We start from the raw sequence: 23,778 nt of genomic DNA on the forward strand, positions 1-23,778 counted from the left end.
CACCTTCTGTATGCTTCTAAGTGCTTTCTATATAGTAACGCTTGCAGTTTTCTTAATCATCTTACAAAGTGATTTTATTCCCATTTTATAGACAAGGAAATGGAAGCACAGAGGGGTTGAATGGCTTTGGATCTGAACCTGAAATCAGATCTGTTTACCAGCTCCTATTGCCCTCCAGGGGTTTGCAGTCCAGTTGTGACGTTGTAAAGCTGTTTCTTTGCCCATGTGGATGTGCAAAATGCTGGCATCTCCAAGATTGGCTACCAGATAGTTATCAAAAAATGGCAGAAGTGGGGTTTCAGCTGGGCTCTGGGCCCCAGCTCAGCCTCCGCACTCTCCTGCCTCTTGGGAAAGAATGGAACTGGTGAAGACTCTTATTCAGTAGGGAAACTGACTAGCATTTCCTGAATTTCTCTTCCCCACCCCATCCTTCCCTGCATCTCCCCATTCTTCAGGTTGCCAAGGAGTCACAGCTCCCTCCTCTGATGACATCTTCAAGTTGGCCGAAGCCAACGCCTGCTGGGCCCCCGAGGACCTCCTCTGCATGGGAGAAGACACTTTCGCCAGGAGCGTGGAGCTGCTGGGGGCTGTCAAGGGTTTCAGCCAGCCTCAGCTGTTGACGCTGAAGGAGAAGGCAATTCAGGTAAACCGCCCCACAGGGAGGAGGCTCAAGTGGAAGGACAGTCACCACCAAATTCTGATCCTGCATTTCTATACCTAGACACCTTCCTTGGGGGAATTTGCACCTACATGATCTTGTTGGAATTTCACTGCCTCTGCTCAGTGAGGCAGTTGTGATCTCCTCATTTGAGAAAAGGGGAAACTTCTAGTTCTTCCCTCTTAGGGCATCGACAGAGAATGGACTGAGATGCCTCTTGGCATCTTGTGGCTGTTCAGTAAATCAAGTTCTGTGCGTGTCCTGACCAAAACTCTTTCCAGGGATTCTGCCTTTTCTTCCTCCACTGGGAGAGCCTCAACTGCTGACTGCAGCAGGTTTTCTCAGCATCTGTTCCAGACTCACCTGAGAAGGAAGGAGTAAAAAGCAGGAAGGAGTAAAAAAAAGAGAGGAAGGAGTAAAAAAAGAGAGCAGGAAGTAGTTGGCCATCTTTAAAAAGTTCCTTTTGAGTAGCTCAGGTTAGCTGTTGGGATAGTTATGAATATTTAGTTACTCTCATGGGGTTAAAAACATCACATCACTTAAAATTATATTTACAATTCTTTTTAAACAAGAAATCCACGTTTATGGTAGAAAAGTCAGAAAATATTTAAACAGAAATTCAGTCATAATCTTTACCCCAGGATAAACAAGGGTGATATTTGGGTATATTCATCTGAAGCTTCTCAGATTTGTGTATGCATATAAAATAGAGTTGTAACCGATGTGATTCTGCAATCTTTGTAATGTTTTGAATAACCAATAAAAAAATAAAATTAATATAAAAAAAATAAAATAGAGTTGTAGATTTCATACCCATGTTTCTTTAGTATCCAAGGGGATTCCAGGACCCTCCCAGATACTAAAATCCATGAATGATAAACTTCTTTATATAAAATAGCACAGTTTTTGTATTTAACCTACTATACCCAAATACAATAGAAATAGTTGTTATACTACATTGTTTAGGGAATAATGACAAGAAAATAAGTCTGTACATGTTCAATATAGATACAGTTTTATTTTTTTGCAGTGCTAGGGATTGAATCCAGGGCATCGTGCAAGTTAGGCAAGTGCCCTGCAACTGAGCCACATCCCAACCCCAGATGCACATTTTTTTTGAAGTTTTTTTCCTGGTACTGAGCATTGAACCCAGGGATACTTTACCACTGAGCTACACACTAAGTCCCTTTTTAATTTTTTTTTAAAGATAGGGTCTCACTAAATTGCTGGGGCTGGCCTGGAGCTTGCAATCCTCCTGCCTCAGCTTCTCATTGCTGGGATTACAGGTGTACACCACTGCATCCTGCTCCTGCATCCTGTATTTTTGATTCATGATTTGTTGAACCTACAGACTGCAAAACATGCAGATGCAGAGAACTGACTTTATTCGCATATAGATGTTATAAAAATGTCATCACACACACTGTTCAATAACTTTCAACATTCAACAGTTCTAGAGTGCTTACTTTACCATATTAGATATATAAATCTAAATCAGTATTTTATATAGCTATATAATATTTCATTTTATGGCCGGCCTTTTTTATTTAATTGTTAGTCTTTAAGATTTTATATATATATAAATATTTTTTAATTGAATCGAATCCAGGGCCCTGTGCATGCAAGGCAAGCACCCTACCAACTGAGCTATATCCTCAGCCCCTAGATTATATTTTTAAAGCCTTAAGGTGCTTCTTTGTAATGTCTTTGGGTACTTATCTCATATTTCTTTTGGGCTAAATTCCCAGAGGATGAATTTCTTGGCGAAAGAGTGTAAGTATCTAAAAAGCTTTTGATCCACATAGTCAAATTACCCTTTCAAAATTATGTACTAATTTATATTCTCAGTTAACAACAAACGAGGGCATCTTTTGCCTCATGTCTTCACAACATCAGAGACCACCATTCTTTACGTTCCTTGTCAACATAATGAGGCAACATGGCCTTCTTTAATTGTTTTAAATGAGCATTTTTTCATTCATGACAGAGAATAAACTTCTTCTCATATGTTTTCTTCTTCTGTGAATCTCCCGTTAATGTCTTTTTTTTAAAAAAAGAAAACAAAAATGTGGTCATGATTTGTAAGAGATTTATATATTAAAGAGACCCTAGGCCGGTCAAGGTGGTATAAGCCTGAAATCCCAGAGGTTTGGGAGGCTGAGAGCAGGAGAATCACAAGTTCAAAGCCAGCCTCAGCAAAAAGCAAGATGCTAAGCAACCCAGTGAGACCCCGTTTGTAAAATAATAATACAGACTAGGGCTGGGGATGTGATTCAGTGGTCGAGTGCCCCTGAGTTCAATCCCTGATACCCACCCCGCCGCAAAAAAAGAGACCCTATGTGTATTTAAAATATACCATCTTAGTTTGCTCAGGCTGCTATAAGAAAATCTACAGGATAACTTACAGAAACCAGAAGTTTATTTTTCACGATCTGGGAGCTGGGAATTCTAATATCAAGGCACCAGAACATTCAGAGTCTAGCAAGGGCTTGTTCCTCATAGACGGCCTTTGCTCTCACCAGCCTCACATGGTGGAAGGTGCTAGATAGTGCTCTGAGGTGTGTTTTCTAAGGGCATGAACCCATTTGTGAGGGTGGAGCTCTTGTGACCTAGTCCCTGCTCACAGGACCCGCCTTCTAATACTGTCACATTGAGGATTAGGTTTCAACAGATGAATTTTGCAGGGACATAACAATTAGACCTTAGCAAATGCTGTCACTACTATTGGTCAAAATTTTTTTCCCCTCCATTCAAAGGTTTGGAACCTCCCTTCCTTCTGGAGAGAACACCACATCGTCTCCCTGGGACGCATTGCCCTGGCTCTTAATGTGAGTGAGCTGGAGCAGCTGGACCTCAGCTCCATAGACACTGTGGCTTCCTTGAGCCAGCAGACAGAATGGACCCCAGAACAGGTAGGTGGATGTCACTGGATCTTTCAAATAGTCTAGTTCTCTCTTAATTTTGCTTATATTTTCCTTTAGATTCTTGAACATATTTATAGTGTTTATAATAGCTGCTTTCATACCCTTACTGCTGATCCCAACCATCACTGTTATTTCTGAGCCTGTTTCTGTGAACCAGTTGTTCTCCTAGTTTTGGATTGTATTTTCTTGCTTATTTGCAAGCTGAGTAATTCATTGTGTTTGTGGGTTTTTTTTTCATTTTTATTGGTGCATGTGATTTGTACAGAATGGTGAGTTTCACTGTGGCATATTCATGTAGATATAAAACTATAATATAATTAATTCCATTTGCCAGGACCTTCCCCACTCCTTTTTCCCTCCTCCCCTGGCTGCCTTCCTCTCCCCTAATGGTCTTCCTTCTGCTTTTGTTGCCCCCCCTTTTTGTCTCTGTTTCCCCCCCTTCCACATATGAGATAAAACACGTGATACTTTTCTCTGAGTTGGACATTTGGCTCAAAATTAAGGTTTCCAGTTCCATTCATTTTATAGCAAGTGATGTAATTTGCTTTTCTTTAAGGCTGAATAAAATTACCTTGTGAATATATATACCATATTTTCTTTATTCATTCATCTGTCAATGGACACCTAGGCTGATTCTATAACTTACCATAGTGGATTGTGCTGCGATAAACATGGGTATACATTGTATCTCTGAAGTACACTAACTTAAGTCTTTTGGATAAATACCAAGGAATGGTGTAGCTAGATCATAAGGTAATTTTATTTTTAGATTTTTAAGGAAATGCCATACTGATTTCCATATTGGCTATACTAATTTACATTTCCGCCAACAGTATATAAGAGTTTGTATTTCCCTGTATCCTCGATAGCATTTATTGTTATCTGTATTCTTGATGATTGCCATTCTAACTGGAGTGAGAGGGATACTCAATGTAGTTTTTTATTTGTGTTTCTTTGACCTACAAGCCTAGTAATTTTGACTGGTTGACTTATGAATTTTATGTGGTTGAGTGTCTGATTCAGTTGGATTCCTTTAAAGATTATTGGGTCTTGTTCTGGTCTGTGTTTAAATTACTTACCAATTTGATCCTTTTGTGTCCTTCTGAGCTTCATTACAGCAAGTCCAGAATGGCTTTTATTCTGTGATAAATGTTCTCCCATTATTGAGACGTCATTCTTCTATGGACTCTGCCTGGTATGCCATGATCTCTCCACCCTGTTGGAGATGTTAACTCTCTCCAACTCCATGAGAACCTTTCGAATGACTCTGACTGCTTCCTTCTAGTGACTCTTTCCTTGCCTCTACGGAATTTCATTCTTTACATGTGCAAATATAGACTCAGTCCTCCAACAGTTATCTTTGCAGATTTCTAGAACTTTCTCTGTGTATTTTTCACTTCTCTCATACTTCGCCCCATAAAGAATAGAAACCCTTGCTTCTCTGAACTTGGACCCTTCTCTCTTTCTCTGTGTCTCTCTCTTGTAATTATTTATAGAACAATGCAGATTGGCAGTTCTCTGGGGCTGCTTATATGGGAAGAAAACATCCTAAGAGTTTGATTTCATTTCCTCTGGGGCCACCTGTGATATTTATACTGGCTTAGAATTGAGCCTGGGCACAGAAATTGTATCTATAAAAGATGACTAGCACATGCTTTTCTTTAAAAAATATATGGTTAGACATGCATGTTTTATCACATAATAAATATTTACTGAATAAATGAATGCTAAGCATTCTCTTCTTAGAGGGGTCAGTGGAAGTGGATTGCTTCTTGTGACGTGTTGAAGTGAACCAGCGAGGAAGAGTAATTTGCTGTGTTTGTTTTTTGTGAATTTTTGACCTTGGATCTGAGTCAACTTGGCTGGACCTCTGGGTTGTTTGGCTTCCCCCTCCTGCTCTATGACCTGGAAGGTGCCTCAGGGCAGTGAGCAAGGGCAATTTCAGGGCTTGCGTTATTTGTTTTTCTTCTTTCAAGATTACCATCCTGTGCTCCCTGTTGTACAATATTGGAATACAGTTGTTTTATATATTTTGTTCAGTTTTCTAGTCGTTTATGGTGAGAGGAGAATTCCTGTGGTCATTAATCCTTCATGGGCTGAAGAAGACATGCTTGCCAGATTTGAATTGTTTCAGTTGGGAGAGAAGTATAGGGTGTCAAGTCCAGGGGACTGGTGGGAAAGGAAGTCCTAGATTCTCCATGTCAGCCTTCCAAGCTATTTCAGCACAAGGCTTAGACACTCGTTAATTAGCAATCTCATAAAAATGTGTCTCTTTCTGTCTATACCCAAAGGACATAAAAATAGCATACTACAGTGATGCAGCCACATCAATGTTTATAGCAGCTTAATTCACAATAGCTAAGCTATGGAAACTACCTAAGTGTCCTTCAACAGATGAATGGATAAAGAAAATGTGGTATATATGCACAATGGGATATTACTCAGCCTTAAAGAAGAATGAAGTTTTGGCATTTTCAGGTAAATGGATGGAGATGGAGAATATCATACTAAGCAAAGTAAGCCAATCCTCCCAAACCAAAGGCTGAATGTTTTCTCTGATAAGTGGATGCTAATCCATCATGGGGGGTGGGGCATGGGATGAGTGGCAGAACTTTGGATTGGGCAAAGGGGAGGGAGGAGAGGGGAGGGGGAATGGGGGTAGGAAAGATGGTGGAATGAGACAGACATCATTATCCTAGGTACATGTATGATTGCATGAATGGTGTCACTCTACTTCGTGTACAAGCAGAGAAGTGAAAAATTGGGCTCCATTTGTGTACAATGAATTGAAGAGCATTCTGCTGTCACGTATAACTGATGAGAACAAATAATAAAAAATTGTCAAAAAATGTGTCTCTTTTTCATTCTATTTTTAAAACAATCCCACCATTAATTCCAGTCATGGAGTCACTCTGGTCAGGGGCAGAGTGTGTTGTCGATTGTCCAGTTAGTAGCAGGAGTGGAATTGATCTTCCCACGACTGTGTGAGCTGAGAGTGGGAAGGGGAATGTGGAGGTTAAGGTCCCCCCGCCCCCACCTAGAGATGTCCACATGGAATCCCTGGAGCTGGTACATTGCCTTGTGGAACAAAGGGGTCTTTGCAGATGGGATTCATTTAAGGATCTTGAGATAGATGATCCCGGTGATCCCAGTGTGATCTCAAGGGCCTTGTAAGAGGGGAGGGACACAGAAGCGCCACACCTATAGGTGACATGAGAAAGGAAGCAGAGGGAAACAGAGATGTGAGGGTGTCGGCTGTTGTTTTTGAAGATGGAGGAGGGGCCATAAGTCAAGGAAGGCAGGTGACCCCTGGGAGTGAGAAAAGGCAAGGAAATGATTTCTCCCTAGGACCCTCAGGGGGAGCACATTCTGCTGATTCATTGTAGGACTTAAGACCCCCCCAAACTGTAAGTGAATAAATTTGTGTGTCATTTTAAGTCACTAAGTTGGTGGTAATTTGTTTAGTAACAATAGGAAACTAATCCAGAGTAGTTCTTGAAAGGAAAATTGGTGTGGTATTATTGAACAAAGGGAGAATGGATGCCAGGCAGCAAAAACCAACGCCTCTCAGGAGCTCTGTGTAATCGCAATTGTCACATCCCATAACCAAGTGGCACCATTAAACAGAACACAGTGTGAATGGCATCTACCTGGACCTGGGCAACCTGGAGGTCCTGGCCACAAGGCTTCAATGAGATGATCAATTAAAACATTTTCAACAATGTCTCGAGCATAGAAGTCAATGAACTTCATTTTTCATTGCTGTTGCTGTCATTGTCACTGTCATCATCACACTTCCTCCCTTGGGTTAGTTTCTTTGTTTGCAAGACGAGAGGGTTAAACCCAGGAATCTGAAGTTCCTTTCACTCCAACATTCTATAATCTTATGATTCTGTGGCTCTAAAACTGGTTTTGACTCGTTCGAGAAGTGCCACATCACATAGCTGATATTAAAATCATTTCTATTTGCAGTCTGGGAGAAACAGAAAAATATATCCAACTTAGAAACTGGAGTATCTCTTTCCCTTTGCACCAATTTTAATTCCCATGGATGGCAGTGAGATTTATCAATATGTTTGAAGAGGATATGAAAATCTAACATTTGCATATATCATTTGCAGTCAGTTCCTCAACTTTAGCTCCCAATCAAACCCTTAAATGCATGTTTCTAGATTAATAGTCAGACCTGGAGGAACTACATTAACAGATAGTTCAGCTTAAGAACCAATATAAGGGGGAAAAAACTATTATAAAAGCCAGAGGGATGAACAGAGAGATTGAAATCTTACAGCTACTCATTTTTCAGTGGTTAATATTGCCTAAAAGTGTTGGTATTAATTGTCCTGGAATCATTATGTACACACCGGTCCAGTCATTCAGGGAAATGTATTTTGACTTATCACCTTGCAGGCTGAGTTTGCATTTCTGGGTTCTAGTGGCAAGGACAATTTAATACCACATCTTCAAAGTAATTTTATTTGAATTGTACTTTTGCACTTTCATTTTAAATGGGCATGCCTGATGCTTGCGGAGCCCAAATTGCTATGAGTCAACTAGTGAAACCTGATTGTGAAGACTTAATAAGAAAAATTGAAAAGCTAACGTGAATCTCCATCTTTTTCCAAGTTCAGATACCTTCTCTGGCTGAGTACAGGCTCTAGAGTCTGACAGACTGGGTTTTGATACTAGAACCATTGTTTTTTAGCAGTGTGACCTTGACTTACTTAACTTCTCTGTGCCTCAGTTGCTCATCTATGAAAGAGGAATAATATTAATATGTAGGTAAGAGGGTTGTGGTGAGAATCAGATGAGATGGTGTATGTAAAATAGTGCCAGCACACAGTAAGCATTTAAAAAAATGTTGGTTGTTATTATTTTGGTTGCACATTTCCATTTCGTCAAAGACAGTTAAGTCTAAGCAGATCCATGTGCATATCCTTCCAATGATACATATGTTATCCCTTCAAGTTCAAGTCCAGTGTTAAGAAAGCACTTTCCTCCTAATTGCTCTACCCAATGTCTTGTTTGGTTCTGGCTGGATCACAGGCATAATCTAGAACCAGTCACTGCAGCCAGGCTAAGGGATGACACAGTGACTAGAAATAGGTCCTATGGAACACAGGAGACAGTTAACTTTGTCTGAACCATATAGAGTAAGAGTGTATGTGTGGTTTTCCAGGGACAGTCATGACTAATGAATGGCAATTGTGCTGGAATTTCAGGGACCCTACACACAAGCTCCCTTACATCAAAGCACACTCTAGATGCAAATTTTAAACGCCAGCATATTTTATGTATTACTTTCTGGAATTGAAGACTAAGGGGGAAATATAGTTCTGTAGCAAACAGAGGAAGCAAAATTCATTCTGAGTGGTCAAGAAAAATTCCATGAAGAAGGCAATATTTGTTTTTTATTCCACATTTTTTATTGGTGCATTGTAATTGTACATAATGCACAACTAATGATGTACTGGTGCATTATAGTTGCACACAGTGATGGGATTTGCTGTTACATATTCATACATACACACAATAGAACAATATAATTTGGCCAATTTCACTCCTCAGCACTCATCTTCTTCCTCCCCTTCTCCCACCCCTTGGTTCCTTTCTTCTCCTGATCTCCCTTTGATTGCCATAAGGACTGCCTCCCTGTTTCTTTTCCTTTATTCTGTGTGGCTTCCACATACGAGAGAAAAACATGACCTTTGACTTTCTGAGTTAGGCTTATTGTGCTTAACATAATGGTCTCTAGTTCCATCTATTTTCTTGCAAATGACATAATTTCATTTTTCTTTATGGCTGAATAAAACTCTATTGTGTATATAGACCACATTTTCTTTATCCATTCATCCATTGATGGACCCCCAGGCTGGTTCCATAGTTTGGATATTGTGAACTGTGCTACTATAAACATGGGTATCGCTGTATCACTGTAGTATGATGACCTTAATTCTTTAGGGTAAATACTGAGAGGTGTACAACTAGGTCTATGGTGGTTCCATGCCTAGTCTTTTGAGGAACCCCCCTGCTGATTTCTATCATGGTTGTACTAATTTATAGTCCCACCCACAGTGTAAAAGTGTTCCTTTTTCTCCACATCCTCTCCAGCACTTACTATTATTTGGATTCTTGATGACTGCCATTCTGACTAGTGTGAGATGAAATCTCAGTATAGTTTTGATTTGCATTCCCCTAACTGCGGATGATGTTGAACATTTTTTTTTTGTATATTCATTAGCCATTTGTATCTCTTCTTTTGAGATGACTGTTTAATTCATTTTCTCATTTATTAATTGGGTTATTTGATTTTTTGGTGTAAATTTATTTTGAGTTCTTTATATATTTCTAGATATTAATCCTCTGTCAGACGAGTAGCTAGCAATGATTTTCTCCCATTCTGTATGTTCTCTCTTCCCATTCTGAATTTTTTCCTTTGCTGTGCAGAAGTTTTCAATTTGATGCCATCCTGTTTATTAACTCTTGGCATTATTTCCTGAGCTTTAGGATTGTAATGAGTAAGTTGTTGCCCGTGCCTGTGTACTGGAGTGTTGACACTATATTTTCTTCTGGGAGTTGCATAGTTTCTTTTCTCATTGATCCACTTTGAGTCGATTTTTGTTCAGAGAGAGAGATAAGGGTCTAGTTTCATTCTTCTATATATAGACAACCAGCATCATTTGTTAAAAAGCCTGTCTTTTGCTAGGCACGATGTGCACACCTGGAGTTTTTTCTCAGTGGCTTGGGAGGCTGAAGCAGGAGGATCGTAAGTTCAAAACCAGCCTCAGCAATTTAGTTTGGCTTTTAGCAACTGTTTTAGTCAGCTTTTTTTTGATGTTGTGACTAAAGGATCTGATCTGAACAACTACAGAGGGAGAGAAGTTTATTCAGGGGCTCACAGTTTCGGAGGTCTTAGTCCACAGAAGGCCAGATCCATTTCTCAGGGCTTGCTTGAGGTGAGGCTGAACATGATGGCAGGAAAGTGTGGCAGAGGGAAGCAGCTCACATCATGGTGGCCAGGAAGCAGAGGGAAAAATTCCACTTGACAGATACAAATATATACCCAGAGGCACGCCCCAATTCCCACCTCCCCCAGCCATACCCACCACTTCACTTACCACTCAGTTAATCCCTATCAGGGGGTTAATTCATGATTGGGTTAAGACTCTTACAACCCAATAATTTTTCCTCTGAACTTTCTTGCGTTGTCTCACATGTGAGGTTTGGGGGACACCTCATATCCAAACCAAATAGCAACTTAGTGAAATCCTGTCTCAAAATAAAAAATAAAATGGGTTGAGGATGTGGCCTAGTGGTTAAGCAACCCTGCATTCAATACAGGGTACCCACCCCCTGCCAAAAAAGGCTGTCTTTTCTCCAATGCATGTTATGTTGGAGAAAATGTTTGGCACCTTTGTCAAGGATCAGATGACTATAGATGTGTGGGTTTGTCTCTGTGTAGAAGGTGATATTTTAATTGGACTAAAACATAAAATTGATTCTCACAGTTGGGAATGCAGAAGGATATTGCAGATGAAGGAGCTATATTTTTTGTTTTGTTTTGTGTTTAGATTTTTTTTTGATACTGGGGATTAAATCCACTCAGCCATATCCCCAGCCCTTTTTTATTTTAAGACAGGGTCTCACTAAGTTGCTTACAGCCTTGCTAAGTTGCGGAGGCTGACTTTGGACTTGTGAGCCTCCTGCCTCAGCCTCCTGAATTACTGGGATTATAGGCAGGCTCTGCCATGACCAGAAAGGGGCTGGTTTGAGTAAAGACAGAGATTTGAGTAAAGACAGGAGACTGTCAGGTTTGATTGGAAAGCTGTGGAAACAGATCCTGGAAATATTTGGATCCTGATGCAGAAGAACTTGAATGTCCAAACTATCTGAAGATCACAAGAGCTTTTGAAGGAGATAAATCAGCAGATATTTCCTTCTTTCTTTTTCTTTTATTTATTTATTTATCAGGCCAAATCCATTCTGCAAGGGTTCCTGGAGGATTCAGGCTATGGTGTTCAGGATCTGAAGAGCTTTCACTTAGTAGGGCTTGGTGCCATCCTGTGTGCTATGAACATCACTGAAATTCCACTTATAAGGATCTCAGAATTCAGGTAACCCAAATATTAGTGTGCAAAATAGCAAATGATCCCTCCATTCACCCTTCGATCCATCTGTTCATCCGGATGTTCTCCACTTTCTGATACTTTGCCCCTTTCTGAACTAAAATAGGGAATGGGGTTATCTGGGTCCTCTCTTGGTACTGAGCCTATTTACCTTCTACACAATATTTTTTGACTGGAGAGGTCTTCTTCTTTAACCAGGGTGGTGGTGGCCAGAATTGGGACCCTGACCTGCAGCACTCATGTCTTGGCTGAGTTTAAGAGAAAGGCTGAAGAAGTGTTTGGGGATCCCACTGAGTGGACCAGCTCAGTCTTGCAAGAGCTTGGGACCATTGCAGGTAAGAGGCATCTTGAGCATAACTTTCTCTTCTCAAACTGAAATCTAGAACTAAAATAAAATGAAACAAAATTAAATAATAATCCTTGGCCACATAGAGCAAACATCAATGGAGTTACAGTAGAACCTAGTTTTTATGGCTTGATGTTGTAGAGGGCAGTATCCGAAAGTCTGCTCTTTAAACAAGGTCTCCTGGCAATTCCTGTGCATGCTACAGTTTTATACAGAAAAACGCTGCTATAGAATGTGATTTAATTGGTCTCTAAATAGATTTGTTCATCATCTTAAAGTGTGTAAATTGAAGCTCCTTCTGGGTATACATTTCACTACAGGAGGCCAACCAGTGCTAATGTGACCCACATATTTTTCCTAGTTGATTAAGGAACATGGCTCCCTCGTGTGATTTTCCAGGAATGATCAGGAATGACGCTTGCTTGGGACATGCAGAGCTGTACATGATGCAGCCCCATTAATAAAAGCAGTGGAGTTCCGATGGCTTGAACTAACCCCGTGATTCCTTTCCTTCCCAGCTGGGTTAACTCAGGCGGAGCTCCGAAGGATCGACAAGGAATTGATGCCGTATTTCCAGCCATCAGCAGTCAAATGCTTCCCTGACGAAATATTCAAAGTAGGTGCTCAGTTCTTCAAGGAGAAATGAAAGCTTGACCCCATTTTGGATCACACAAGGAAACAAGTGACAGGCCCTGGATTCTCGTGGTGTGGAAATAGCCCTCTACTGATAGGATCAGAGGAGATCAACATGTCAACAATGGATGGTGGCAGGATAATTTTAGGTGTTTTTGAAAAGTTCTTTTTAAATTTTTAATTTATATTTTAATTATACTTATTTTTATGGCTATCTTCTCTTCCCAGCAAGTGATACTAATTTTCTATTTATGGAGGTGTGACAGGTTCTTAAAAACCTTCTTCAAAACACTTGGGCACAGAGGCATTTTAGCATTTGGAATTTTTCAGATTTAGAGAGAATGGCACGTGTATGTACTAAATATACCTAATATTCTCAGCAGCAGCAGCAGGGGATGCATTTGTAAGTAAACATACTAATAACATAATAATATTTTTGTGAGGAAATAGGTAACAGATCACACCAACTAAAATAAATAGAAGCTATAAATAGCCTCACATCAGGTTTTGCTAGTAATTAAGTTTGTCTTAAACTTCGGAAAAAACTTCCAGTTTTCAGACATTTTTGAACTTCAGATTTGCAGGTGAGAGTGTGGAGCTCGATAACATTTCCCTTTGAAATAAGTTTAATTAAAAATCTTTTAATTAATTGAAAAAAACCATAATAAGATAGATGATGAATTGCTGTGGAAAAAAATTGAGAGAGTGTGGTTGCATCAGATGAAGTAGGGCAGCCGGGGACTCCAGTGAGGGGTCCATCTTCCTGAGCTCAAACAAGATTTAAGTGGTTGGTGGGGACGGACTGCTCTGATGAGAAGGGAGGGCCCCTGATCTTCTTGCTTGCTGGGTACACACCTGGATAAGGCACACAAATCAGACTGGAGACAGTCCCGAGGTGCCACATGACTGGTTCATTTCAAGACCCACATCTGACCTAGGACCATTCCAGCACCATGGATAGCTCCCAGCACAGCCTGGGCACGATGGGGGGGGGTGGGGGTGGGGGTGGGGGGGCAAATAAACAGCATTCCCTGAGGCTAGTGAGGGAATTCCTGCTTCCCCTGGGGGGGGGGGGGGTGCTCTGTGTGGGATGGGCAGCTTGATCTTGGCATTTGGCCAAGCACTTTCTCCTGGTCTCTGTAGGAGTGAGTTGTGGCTGCTTCATTGTTCAAGTATCTATTTTAAATTCCTGTTTGTCCTCTGCAGGGTCAAGGTTAGGTTTACCTGGGATCAGGAGATTCTTTGGTGAAGGAGTTGTAAAACAGTACCTTCAGGGGCCAAGAAGGTGACATAAAGGAATGCAGTAGGCAGGGTGGGGCCCAATGTGAATAGGAGAGGCCTGTCTAAATGGGGTGGCTGCTTCTCATCTCAGGCACATTAATGCAGTGTGACCACATGGACCCAGAATTGCTGGATGTAACTTTTTTTTTTTTAGAAGCAGCCAGAAATCTTCATTTGCATGTGAAATCTCCTGATAATTAAATGTTGGCAGTCGATTTGAATTTATTTTTGAAAAAAACAGTAGGCCTAGAGATTCAATCTGTCCCATGGGTCACAAGTCAGCAGCACTGGAAAAATAGATAATTTTTGTAATACAGACTCGGTGTTAATGGTAGATGTAAACCAGATGAGCACTTGCTCATCTGGAAGGGAGAGCCCCGCTGGCTTCTGGGAGCTGTCAGTATGGATGCTCCTTCTCCTGGGGTGAAGAGCGCTGGGAGTGTCGCTGGAAGGGTGGGCAGGACCCAGGGCTTGACAGAGCCACTGCAGTGTCCTGGAGGGCATGGTGCAGAGAAGGGCTGTAGGCAGAGGAATGGGATTCCAGGGCAGGTCTACCCAGACAGGAGAGGAGAGGGTGAGACTGAGTGAGGCGGGAGGGAGGAAGGAGCATTTCCATAGAATCCCCAGATCCTTTGGGGCCCTAAAATAAGCAGGATGATGTGAGAGGTTCTTTTAAAAAAGCCGAATCCTGCCACCCCATCTCATTCCATTCCCACTGGAACCAGTCACCAAGTCCTTATTTAAAGCTGGGTGACTTCAGAAAACATTTTGTTCAGAGTTCTTAAAGACACAGGGTGCCAGCAGAATTTTCTACTTCTGTTGTTTATGGCGACATCAACAGTAGATTACCATGTGTTCCCTCCTCTAATCCCTCACAGGACTCATCATATGGTATTTAGGCAGTCATGCCAGAGGATCAAAATTGGCCTAGGAGATAAGTTCTCTGAGTCACTCCACAGCTAGTCCAAAAGCCCAGAGAGGCTATGCAACTTGCCCAAGGTCACACCGGCTAGTATGAGGCAGAGCCTGGGCTCAGATTCAGGTCTTTTACATCTAGGCCTGTGATTTCTTTCCTACACCAGCATTTCTTCAGGTGGAAAACTGGAATGGTTGAAAAGGTAACTTCATTGTCACAGTGAGAAAATCATGACTCCCTTTTCAACCCTCCTTTAAGACTTTTGATTACTTCAAGGAGGCTCACTTTGGAGCTAGAATGTCTTTAATACCTCTGGAGCACTTTTTAATTTCTCCAACCACTTTTTTTTTTTTTTTTTTTGTAAGTGGGGATTGAACTCAGGGGTACCTGACCACGAGCCACATCTCCATTCCTATTTTTTATTTTATTTAGAGACAGGTTCTCACTGAGTTGCTCAGTGGCTTGCTTTTGCTGAGATTGGATTTGAACTCACCATCCTCCTGCCTCAGCCTCCTGAGCTACTGTGTTTACAGGCACCACCATAATGGTCCAGCCTCTCTTTTTCAAGAGGCTAGGGATTCAGATGTTGTTGGCCACAATCTAGCTGAAATCAAATTGTGTTTTTTTCTTTTTGCTTCTATTGAATGTTTGCTTATAGCAATTCTACTGATCTTCTATTTTTGGAAAATTCCATTTTAAAATATATGTATTTGCTTAGTCGAAGAGTGATCTTAAAGAGGTGCACACATATCCCACTTGAATCAAAGTGTGAAATATGATATATCAAGAACTATGTAATGTTTTGAACAACCAACAATAAAAATTAATTAAACAAACAAACAAACAAAAATAAATAAATACACTATTCTAAACTGTAAAAAAATAAGAATTCTCATGACTACTTAGCTCTTGAATTATGTTTTATTTCTCATTGGAAGAATAATAAAGCATATTTTCCCTGATTAAAAAAAAAAAAAAGAGGTGCACAAATGGTACAGGGGCATGACAAAGTTGTGCAGGCTTGGGAAGATGACTGAGGTTTGGGGAATGTCAGAAGCTCCGCCCTCCGAAGCCTTTGCCCCCTTTTCCTCCCACAGGAGCTGTCAGCAGAGCAGATTGCCTCTTTGGGTCCAGAGAATGCCGCCGCGGTGACCCACGCCCAGCGCCAGCGGCTCAGCACGTCACAGCTGCAGAGCCTCCAGCGAGCACTAGATGGCGCCAAGAGTCACTCCTGGCAGGAAGCGCCTGCCAGCGCCAGCCCCACCGGGTCGTCCTCCGCAGGTTCTCCCCCCGCAGGTTCTCCCCCAGGTGAGCAGAGCCGCGCCAGGGACGCACTCTTAGCCTCCGTCCCTGTCCAGTGGTCTACCGTGCAGTCCCTGGGGGGCGGGGGAAGGTTCCTAAGGTTCAGGGCCGGATCTTTAACAGTCATTTAGGATCTGCGCTCAGAGATAAACCCAAAGTGCTCACCAAGCTTCTGCAGAGTGGTTCTAGCAGCATTTGAAATCACCTGGGGAAGCTCATAAAACTTGCAGGTCCCCAGGTTCTCTTCAGAATCCATTGGGTTGGAATCTTCTCAGGACTGAACAGGGTTTAGTGGTTCCTTTGCATCCTTCTTCCTCTCTGTCCAGTATTAATTAATTCAGCCTCTCTGCACTGGGCACCTTCTATGTTCCAAACCTGCTGTAGAGGCTGGGAACACAGGTGAGCAAGACAGACAAGGGTCTTTTGTAAATGGAGAGGATGATGTCATGTCTGATAAGACCAGGGAAGGCAATAGGCAGAGGAGGTGATGGTAACCAAGGGCTGAGCAAGACAGGATCTGGGAAGCCTCCCTAGGAAGTGATATTCACCTGGGCATGTGACTTTCAAGCCCTTTCCCCTCCCGGCCTTGCTTACTGCTTTCCTCGCCCACTCCATCTTGGCCGTTTTTTCTATCCTAGGCACGGTGCTACACTTTGGGGAAACAGCTTGGAGCCAGGTGTCTCTTGTCCTCACTGAGCTGTGGGGTGAGGGAAGCATCCACAACCAGGTGGCCATGAGGCAGTATGGTGGAGATGCACAGACTCCAAGGGAATGTACCGGATAAGCCTGGGGGGAGTGGGAGGGACTCATGGAATCCATGATGCCTCAGTTGAAGCCCAAGATGTGGATAAGATGGATTTTGCCTGATGGACTGTATCCCAGGTAGAGGGAAGATCAGGTGCACATGCTCGTGGGAGAAAGAACTTGGGCTTAACCAACTCTACCTGCTTTCCTTCCCTTTCCTAACTTGATCATCCATCACTGTCAGTAGTCTCCCATTTCCAGGCCTCACCTTCCTCTGGGGATGGTGATTGGGGGATTCCTAATTTCCATGGCCACAAGTGTCCAGAGGTGGCACTTACAGATAGGGCCATGTCTTTCTATGTATTTTTATTTTTTAATAAACTTTTCATTGAAATATAATGAAAATTATATATTATAATAATGAAAATTATTTAAAAATGTTATGGAATTTTGTATGAATGGATAATACACATAATAGATAATGTACATGTTTAAAACATATAGGATTAGAAGAGTTATGTAATGAAACTTCTCTCTCTGTCCCCTGTCCCCCAGCCCCACAGGCCACCAGTCTTACTAGCTTCTAGTGTATTTGTCCAGAGATATTCTATGCATATACAAGCAAATCAGAGATAGATTATTTCTGCAATTTAACAAAGGCTTATTATACACCTGTTCTGCATCCTGCATTTTTAAATCTAACTATATATTTGGGGACAATCCCATAACCATCCACAGGAGCTGTGTAATTGTTGGTTTTCTGGCTACATCAAGAGAGTAACTAACTAGATCTATATAGATGGGCATTTCAATTGTTTCTTTTATTTATTTATTTTTGTTGTTACTAACACTGCATTGTGCAATTTGCGTATAACCTTGTATAATTTCTAAGTTCAGGTATGTCTAGGATAAATTCTCCAAAGTGAGATTGCTGGGTCGGAGGGTATGTGCATTTGTAATTTTGATAGACGTTGTCACATACCCTGCAGAGAGTTGGGTACCTGTTTTCCCTTGAACCAGCAGTGTCAGAAAATGACCAGGCAAGACCCCTGACACTCTTCCATTCGCTCTACAGGGGTGTCTGAGGAAGAACTGTCATTGGATGAGCCATTCCTGTGGCCAAACCCTCCATCTTTTGTTTCCTCAACTTGCATCTAGAATGATGTTTAGAGTACACATTCTAAACATCTGATGTTTAGACTTGCTGAATCAGAATCTTTCTTGGCACTTGCATTAGACTTCCCAGGCAACTCTTATGATTAAGGCAGGCCTGGTATGTGCTGATTCACACAATCCCATTTAATTCAACTTGCTTTTTTCTCCCCCTTTGGAGCCATTATTCCCATTTAAGAGATGAAAAGATAGAGCTTCCGAGTTAAGAGGTCCCAAGAGACTCAAGGGGCTGGGCACATGCTTCTGCCCTCATGTGTGCCCCACCTTGTGTTTGATTTCAGGAGCATCTATTGCCTTAGGTCTTTGGCTTGGAGGCCCCCTGCTGCTTCTAATGACTGATCCCCTGCGATGAGTGGCCTGAGCGCTTCCCTTGGTGTCCCAAGCAGCTGGCCAAGGCCTGTAGAGACAGAGGATGCTTCAGACTATAGGAGACCCTCACCTGGACTCAGCACCTCAACTAGGGCAAGGAGACCCTGGACCCTTGACATTTAAAAGGGGGAAAAATTTAAAAATGATCCTGTGAATTTTAAGGCATCCAGCCTCTCCAGGAGGGTGCCCTTCTATGCCCAGTTTAACCTGTTTTTTTTTTTTCTGGCTTTTGAGACAGAACTGGGGAGGGGAGGGCGTCCTGTTTACAGCACGAAGACTTTACTGCTCTCCCTCCCTCCAGAGAGAGAAGGGATGGGAGATGGGTGCAGGAAGAGGATCTCTTTTTAGCCAGTGCCTGATCTGGCTTCTCCTCCAGTTTAATTTCACTTTCTTGGAGCTCCAGACTGCATTGGATTTCTCCTTCTCCGATGCTTAGCAGAACTGAAATAAATGAATCCCTCAACAGAAGCCAATATTCCTGCCTGATTGCTAGGACTAATTGATGTTTTGGTGGGCATTGCATTGCTTGGAAATTAAAACATTTAACATGGCCCAACGTTAAATCAATTTTTAAATACATTTTCCAGATGCCTTCTATTTCCTTGGGTATCAGCTGGATGGATGACTGTGGAGTTATCAGTTAAACTTTCAAAATATTCTTCTTCCTTTTTTTTTTTTTTTTAATGGAGATGGTGTCCTGGTATTGAGTTGCTCTGAGCTTCAGAGAATGGTTTGAAAAAAAATTGGATAAGTCAGTTGATAATATGATTCTGGCACACCCCAGCAAACTCAGTCCCCTGGTCCTATCCTTCTGGGAAGAAGTTACTTCTGAAAATTGCTAGGATGCCCTTGGTCTTGGGTTCAGGATGTCGGAGCTCAAGAAAGGGGGCCAACCGTGGTGTATCCCACCTACCAGGGGCTGCACCTTCTGGGGGTAGCAATCAAATCTGCCTGGCACGGCATCCCTCAGGTGGTAAGTTAGGTGTCCTGGGTTCTTTTAGTTGTTATCCACAGGAGACATCTCATCTAGAGATGGGAAATCTGTGAATTTCCAAAAATCTGTGGTGTTCCATAAGAGGTAAGTGGATTTTTTAATAAATCAGCATTGGTAGGTGTTGTAGAGAATGGTGGATTGGAAGAGATGTCACCCGTGGTCATTATAGAAAATGAAAAGATTGTGGCGTGGAAGGGGTGGCCCTGCAGGTACCATAGAGGGTCCAATTTGCTTTTATTTTCATCCTGGCAGGGAAGTGGCAGCAAATGTTGCTTCCCAAGCACAGGTCATTTATCTGGTTCCAAACAATAGCAGTCCCCAGTTCTTCTGGGCTGGACCAGCTGCTCGGAGAAGGGTGCTGAATGAGCATGCGCCGTGCAGAGTCCCAGCAGAAAGGTCACTGTGTGTTCCCACTTTCTGTGGCCTTGGATTATCTGGGGCAACCAAAGGCACACAATGGCAAAAACAGCTCTCCTTTGAATCAGACTTCACACTGAGAGGACCATGGCTTTTGTATCTCATGTTCTCTTTTGATCACTTGTTTCTGATCCTCTTCCTGGTCATCCCTCCCATCTGGAGTAATACAATGGCTCCCATAACAGAGGGCCGACTGTGCCAGACTGCTCACAGGGCTATGCCTGTACTCTTAGCTCCTTTCGTCTTTGTGAAGACTCTGCCAGGTAGGTGCTGCGACAGTTCCCCTTTTCCAGATGAGGAGACTGAGCCCTAGAGAAGGAGACGGGGTTAGGAACACTCTCGCCCATTGGCCTCCCACATAGTGGGGACCTGAATCCTGACTTCTTTATCTCTGAGCTGTGCTGCCTCCTGAGCTGGTACCTTTAACTTCTCTAATAAGTCAGATCAGAGAGAGATTCTGTAAATCCCTTCACCACCTCCTCTGGCAGGAGGCCAGCTTGCCTCACAGCACATATAATTGGTGATCGCCTCAGGCAGGAAGACAAATCTAGCTCATGCCCTGCAGGACCCCCAGGGTCTCAGGTTGAAATGCTCAGTCCCTTCCTTGAGGAAAGTGGCAGGTCATACTGATAGGTGCTGTAATGTTCACCTTTCAATGTCAGCCTGCCGGATGGGTTCCCAGCCTCCATCGTTGGCAGCTTCACTAGCTGGGTGCAGGGATCCAGGACACTTGCAGGCAGGTTACAGTGTGCTGTTGTTCAGAGTTCTGATAGGGCAGGACCTCTGGCCATCTGGACTATTAAACATTGTGGATAATGCCCCAGCCAGATCCTTTTGTAGAGGCCCCACCTTTAGGCCCACTTTGGATGCTGAGCCTGGCTTGCTGGGGGCTGGCAATCCTCCCACAACCCCAGCCTGCCTCTCAGTGAGGTGCACATTCAGTTATTCGCTGTAGTCCTGGTATTCAGAGTTGTAGCCACCATTGCTGGTGATGCTCTGGATTGCCAAAGAAGAGGTTACTGGGATCTTGTGTGCGCTGTGTTTACCTGGCTGTACTGAAGAGATGCTGTCATGGAAGAGAGTTATAATTTATGTGAAATATTTGGTCTTTCTTTGACCTTAACTTTGCCTACCTTTGCCTTTTTTTCTTTTTTCCTAGGACTAGGTCAGTCCCAGGGTTGCTCTACTATTGAACTAAGTCCCCAGCCCTTTTAATTTTTTCTTTTGAAATAGGATCTCACTTAGTTGCCTAGCCTGGCCTTGAACTTTTGATCCTCCTATCTCAGCCTCCTGAGTCACTGGGATTAAGGTGGTCCACCATGCTTGGATCCAGCCTAGCATCTTGGGGGACCTTTAAAAGCATCTATATCGGGGCTGGGGTTGTGGCTCAGTGGTAGAGTGCTTGTCTAGCATGCATGAGGCACTGGGTTTGATCCTCAGCACCACATAAAAAAGTAAAATAAAAATATTGTGTCCACCTAAATATTGAAATAAATAAATATTAGAAAAAATATTTTAAAATAAACATTAAAAACCACCCCCCCAAACCAAAGCATTTATATCATCTTCCTCCCATCTCATATTTATGGGATGTATGTGCCGAAACTTAAGCCTTGCAGAGTTCCCAGTATATCCAGTATCCAGCTGGGACATCTGCAAAGCACATGTCCTGCAGTGGTCCTGAAGTAAGTTCCCTCTCTACAAATCCATTTAGGATGTCCAATGATCCAGAGATTCTTCTGTCCCTATAGGCAATTCATTTTATACTTCTTCAGTGCCCCAGTTACTGATGATTTTAGAAAAGGCTGTGGGCTCGTCTGATCCATGGGGACACCAGCAAGTGAAGTCCTTATTTGCTTTCACTTCTTTCTTGGCCTTTTAAGAGGCAGACTAAATAGATGCTGATGGAAAATGGAGGGAGGAAATGGCAGGGACTGTACATTCCTGGGAGAACCTTAGGCCTGTGAAATTTCCTCCAGTCTCTTAGACCCTCCAGCACATGCCTGTGTATGGTGGGCCAGGTGATTGTTACCAACAATACTGCTTACCCCCTTTATTAGGATCATACCTAATAATCCAAGCCGTGGGAATTTGTAGTACCTCTCGGTAGGGAGAGTCTGCTTCCTTACTCTGCTAAATTTCACTTTTGGTCATTAGAATGTGAGTAGACATGACATATCCTGGAAGTTTTAAATGTGCTTGCATGATGTAGCTTTACCTTGGGAAGTAATTTCTTTTTCACGTGAAGGGACTGTGGGTAGACCTGAACTTGACTGAAATCTTAAAGCCAAGCTGAGCTCAGCTGGGTTCTGCTGAAGACTTGAAGACTCATGAGCAAGAAATAAATACTTGTTATGGAAATCCACTGAGATTTCAGGATTGTTACTGCAGCAAATGTTGACTTATACATCATATTGTCCACACGCCTTCCTCGCTCAGTTCTGGTCTTGTTCCATGGCCTCCAAAGAGTGCCATGCTACTTGGCAGCTGATAATGTCCTGCTCCTGCTTATTCCCATCTATAAGAGTCATGGAAACCAGGTACCACAGCAAAGGAGGCAGTCAGAGCTCATGCTTATAACATGGTTGTTCTACCTACTTTGCCACATGGTAGCCTTTGTAGCTAATGATGCACTGACTGCTTCATCTGGAGCATGGAATGTTCCAGTAATAATTCCCTCCAACTCTTCATCTTAGCTGCACCTCTAGTGTAGTCAAGACCCTTTCATCCAGAGTTTCCCAGGATTTTCTGGTTAAGTAACAGCACATGGAATATACATTGGGCCATCCTTTGGGAAGAATATTCCAGTTCAAGGAGTGATCTGGCTCTCTCCCTGGTTATGGTCATCTCCTCCACTCATGTTGGAAGGCCCATAGAAGTGACTGAGGTTGACAAGTTTGTTCTTCTGGGAATCTGCCCCGTCTTTACTAACTCTTTGCCATATTACACCCACAGAAACCCCACTCTCCACTAGGCTCCTCTATGACCTTCCCTGGCATCTTGGGACAGGCAGCCTGAGACACTGATGGGCAGCCTGGTGGATTCCCATGGGTGCCCAGTCCAGCTCCAGGATCTGTCACACCAGGAAGGGTTTGACATTGGAGGAGTGGAAGTGACAACTCACCAGTACGTATCTCACCCGGATGTAATCTGTGGGCAGGAACCTTACCTGTCTTGTTCACTGCCATGTTCCCACCGATCCGTGGACTAGGTCCTGGTTGATGTTTACTACATATTTTTTGAAATGTTTGAGTGAATCCACTTCTTCTCTTGCACAAAACTGAACTCAGTAGGAATTTCAATTAGGCAAAGTTCGGAAAACTTCAGCTCCACTCCAGGAGAAGGGAAGCATGGGATTGGAAGATTGCCATTTAATGGAAAATTATGGAAAACTGACTTTTTCTGGTGGCCTTATGGTAGGTGCTACAGATAGAGCAGGACACAAAGCCCTGACTTCAAAGAGCTTGCACTCTACTGGGGGCAGGAGAGGCAGACGATAAACACATGTCCATGTCGGACAGTAACTGACCCTATGGGGCAAAAGAAATGCGGAGGGAAGCATTGGGAGCACTGGGTGGTGGGGATGGCAGAGAACAAGCTTTAATTCAGAAGCAGGTAGTTAGGGAAGGCCTTACTGAAAAGATAATAATGGAGCATGTACTTGGAGGACAGAGGAGGACATGCTATATATAGGGGAGATTCTAGGCACAAAGATGAGCCAGTTCCAGAGGCGAGGCCAAAACTCAGGGTGTTTGAGGACTGAGACGGTAACCACAAGACTGGGACTTGGGTGAGAGTTAGGAGAGGTGGAAGATGAGGTTGGAGGGGTGATGGGCCAGATCAGCAGGTCTGTGACACACAGGGCTTTGTCCTGTGGCTCTGAATGGGATGAAAG

General features: G+C 42.8%; 1 protein-coding gene across 1 annotated transcript in view; it reads left to right on the forward strand.

The window, feature by feature from the left end:
• Otoa (otoancorin) overlaps nucleotides 1–18,455 on the forward strand; it is a 67,734-nt gene extending 49,279 nt beyond the window's left edge. Inside the window, exons 22-28 of the mRNA XM_077106125.1 lie at nucleotides 456–643; nucleotides 3,415–3,570; nucleotides 11,554–11,696; nucleotides 11,907–12,043; nucleotides 12,573–12,670; nucleotides 15,982–16,180; nucleotides 18,385–18,455. Coding sequence (XP_076962240.1) covers nucleotides 456–643; nucleotides 3,415–3,570; nucleotides 11,554–11,696; nucleotides 11,907–12,043; nucleotides 12,573–12,670; nucleotides 15,982–16,180; nucleotides 18,385–18,455 — 992 coding nt within the window. The remainder of the gene's footprint in view (nucleotides 1–455; nucleotides 644–3,414; nucleotides 3,571–11,553; nucleotides 11,697–11,906; nucleotides 12,044–12,572; nucleotides 12,671–15,981; nucleotides 16,181–18,384) is intronic.
• The last annotated feature ends 5,323 nt before the right edge of the window (nucleotides 18,456–23,778 follow it).

The sequence above is a fragment of the Callospermophilus lateralis genome, chromosome 19 (assembly GCF_048772815.1).
Source record: "Callospermophilus lateralis isolate mCalLat2 chromosome 19, mCalLat2.hap1, whole genome shotgun sequence".
NCBI classification, from domain to species: Eukaryota; Metazoa; Chordata; class Mammalia; order Rodentia; family Sciuridae; genus Callospermophilus; species Callospermophilus lateralis.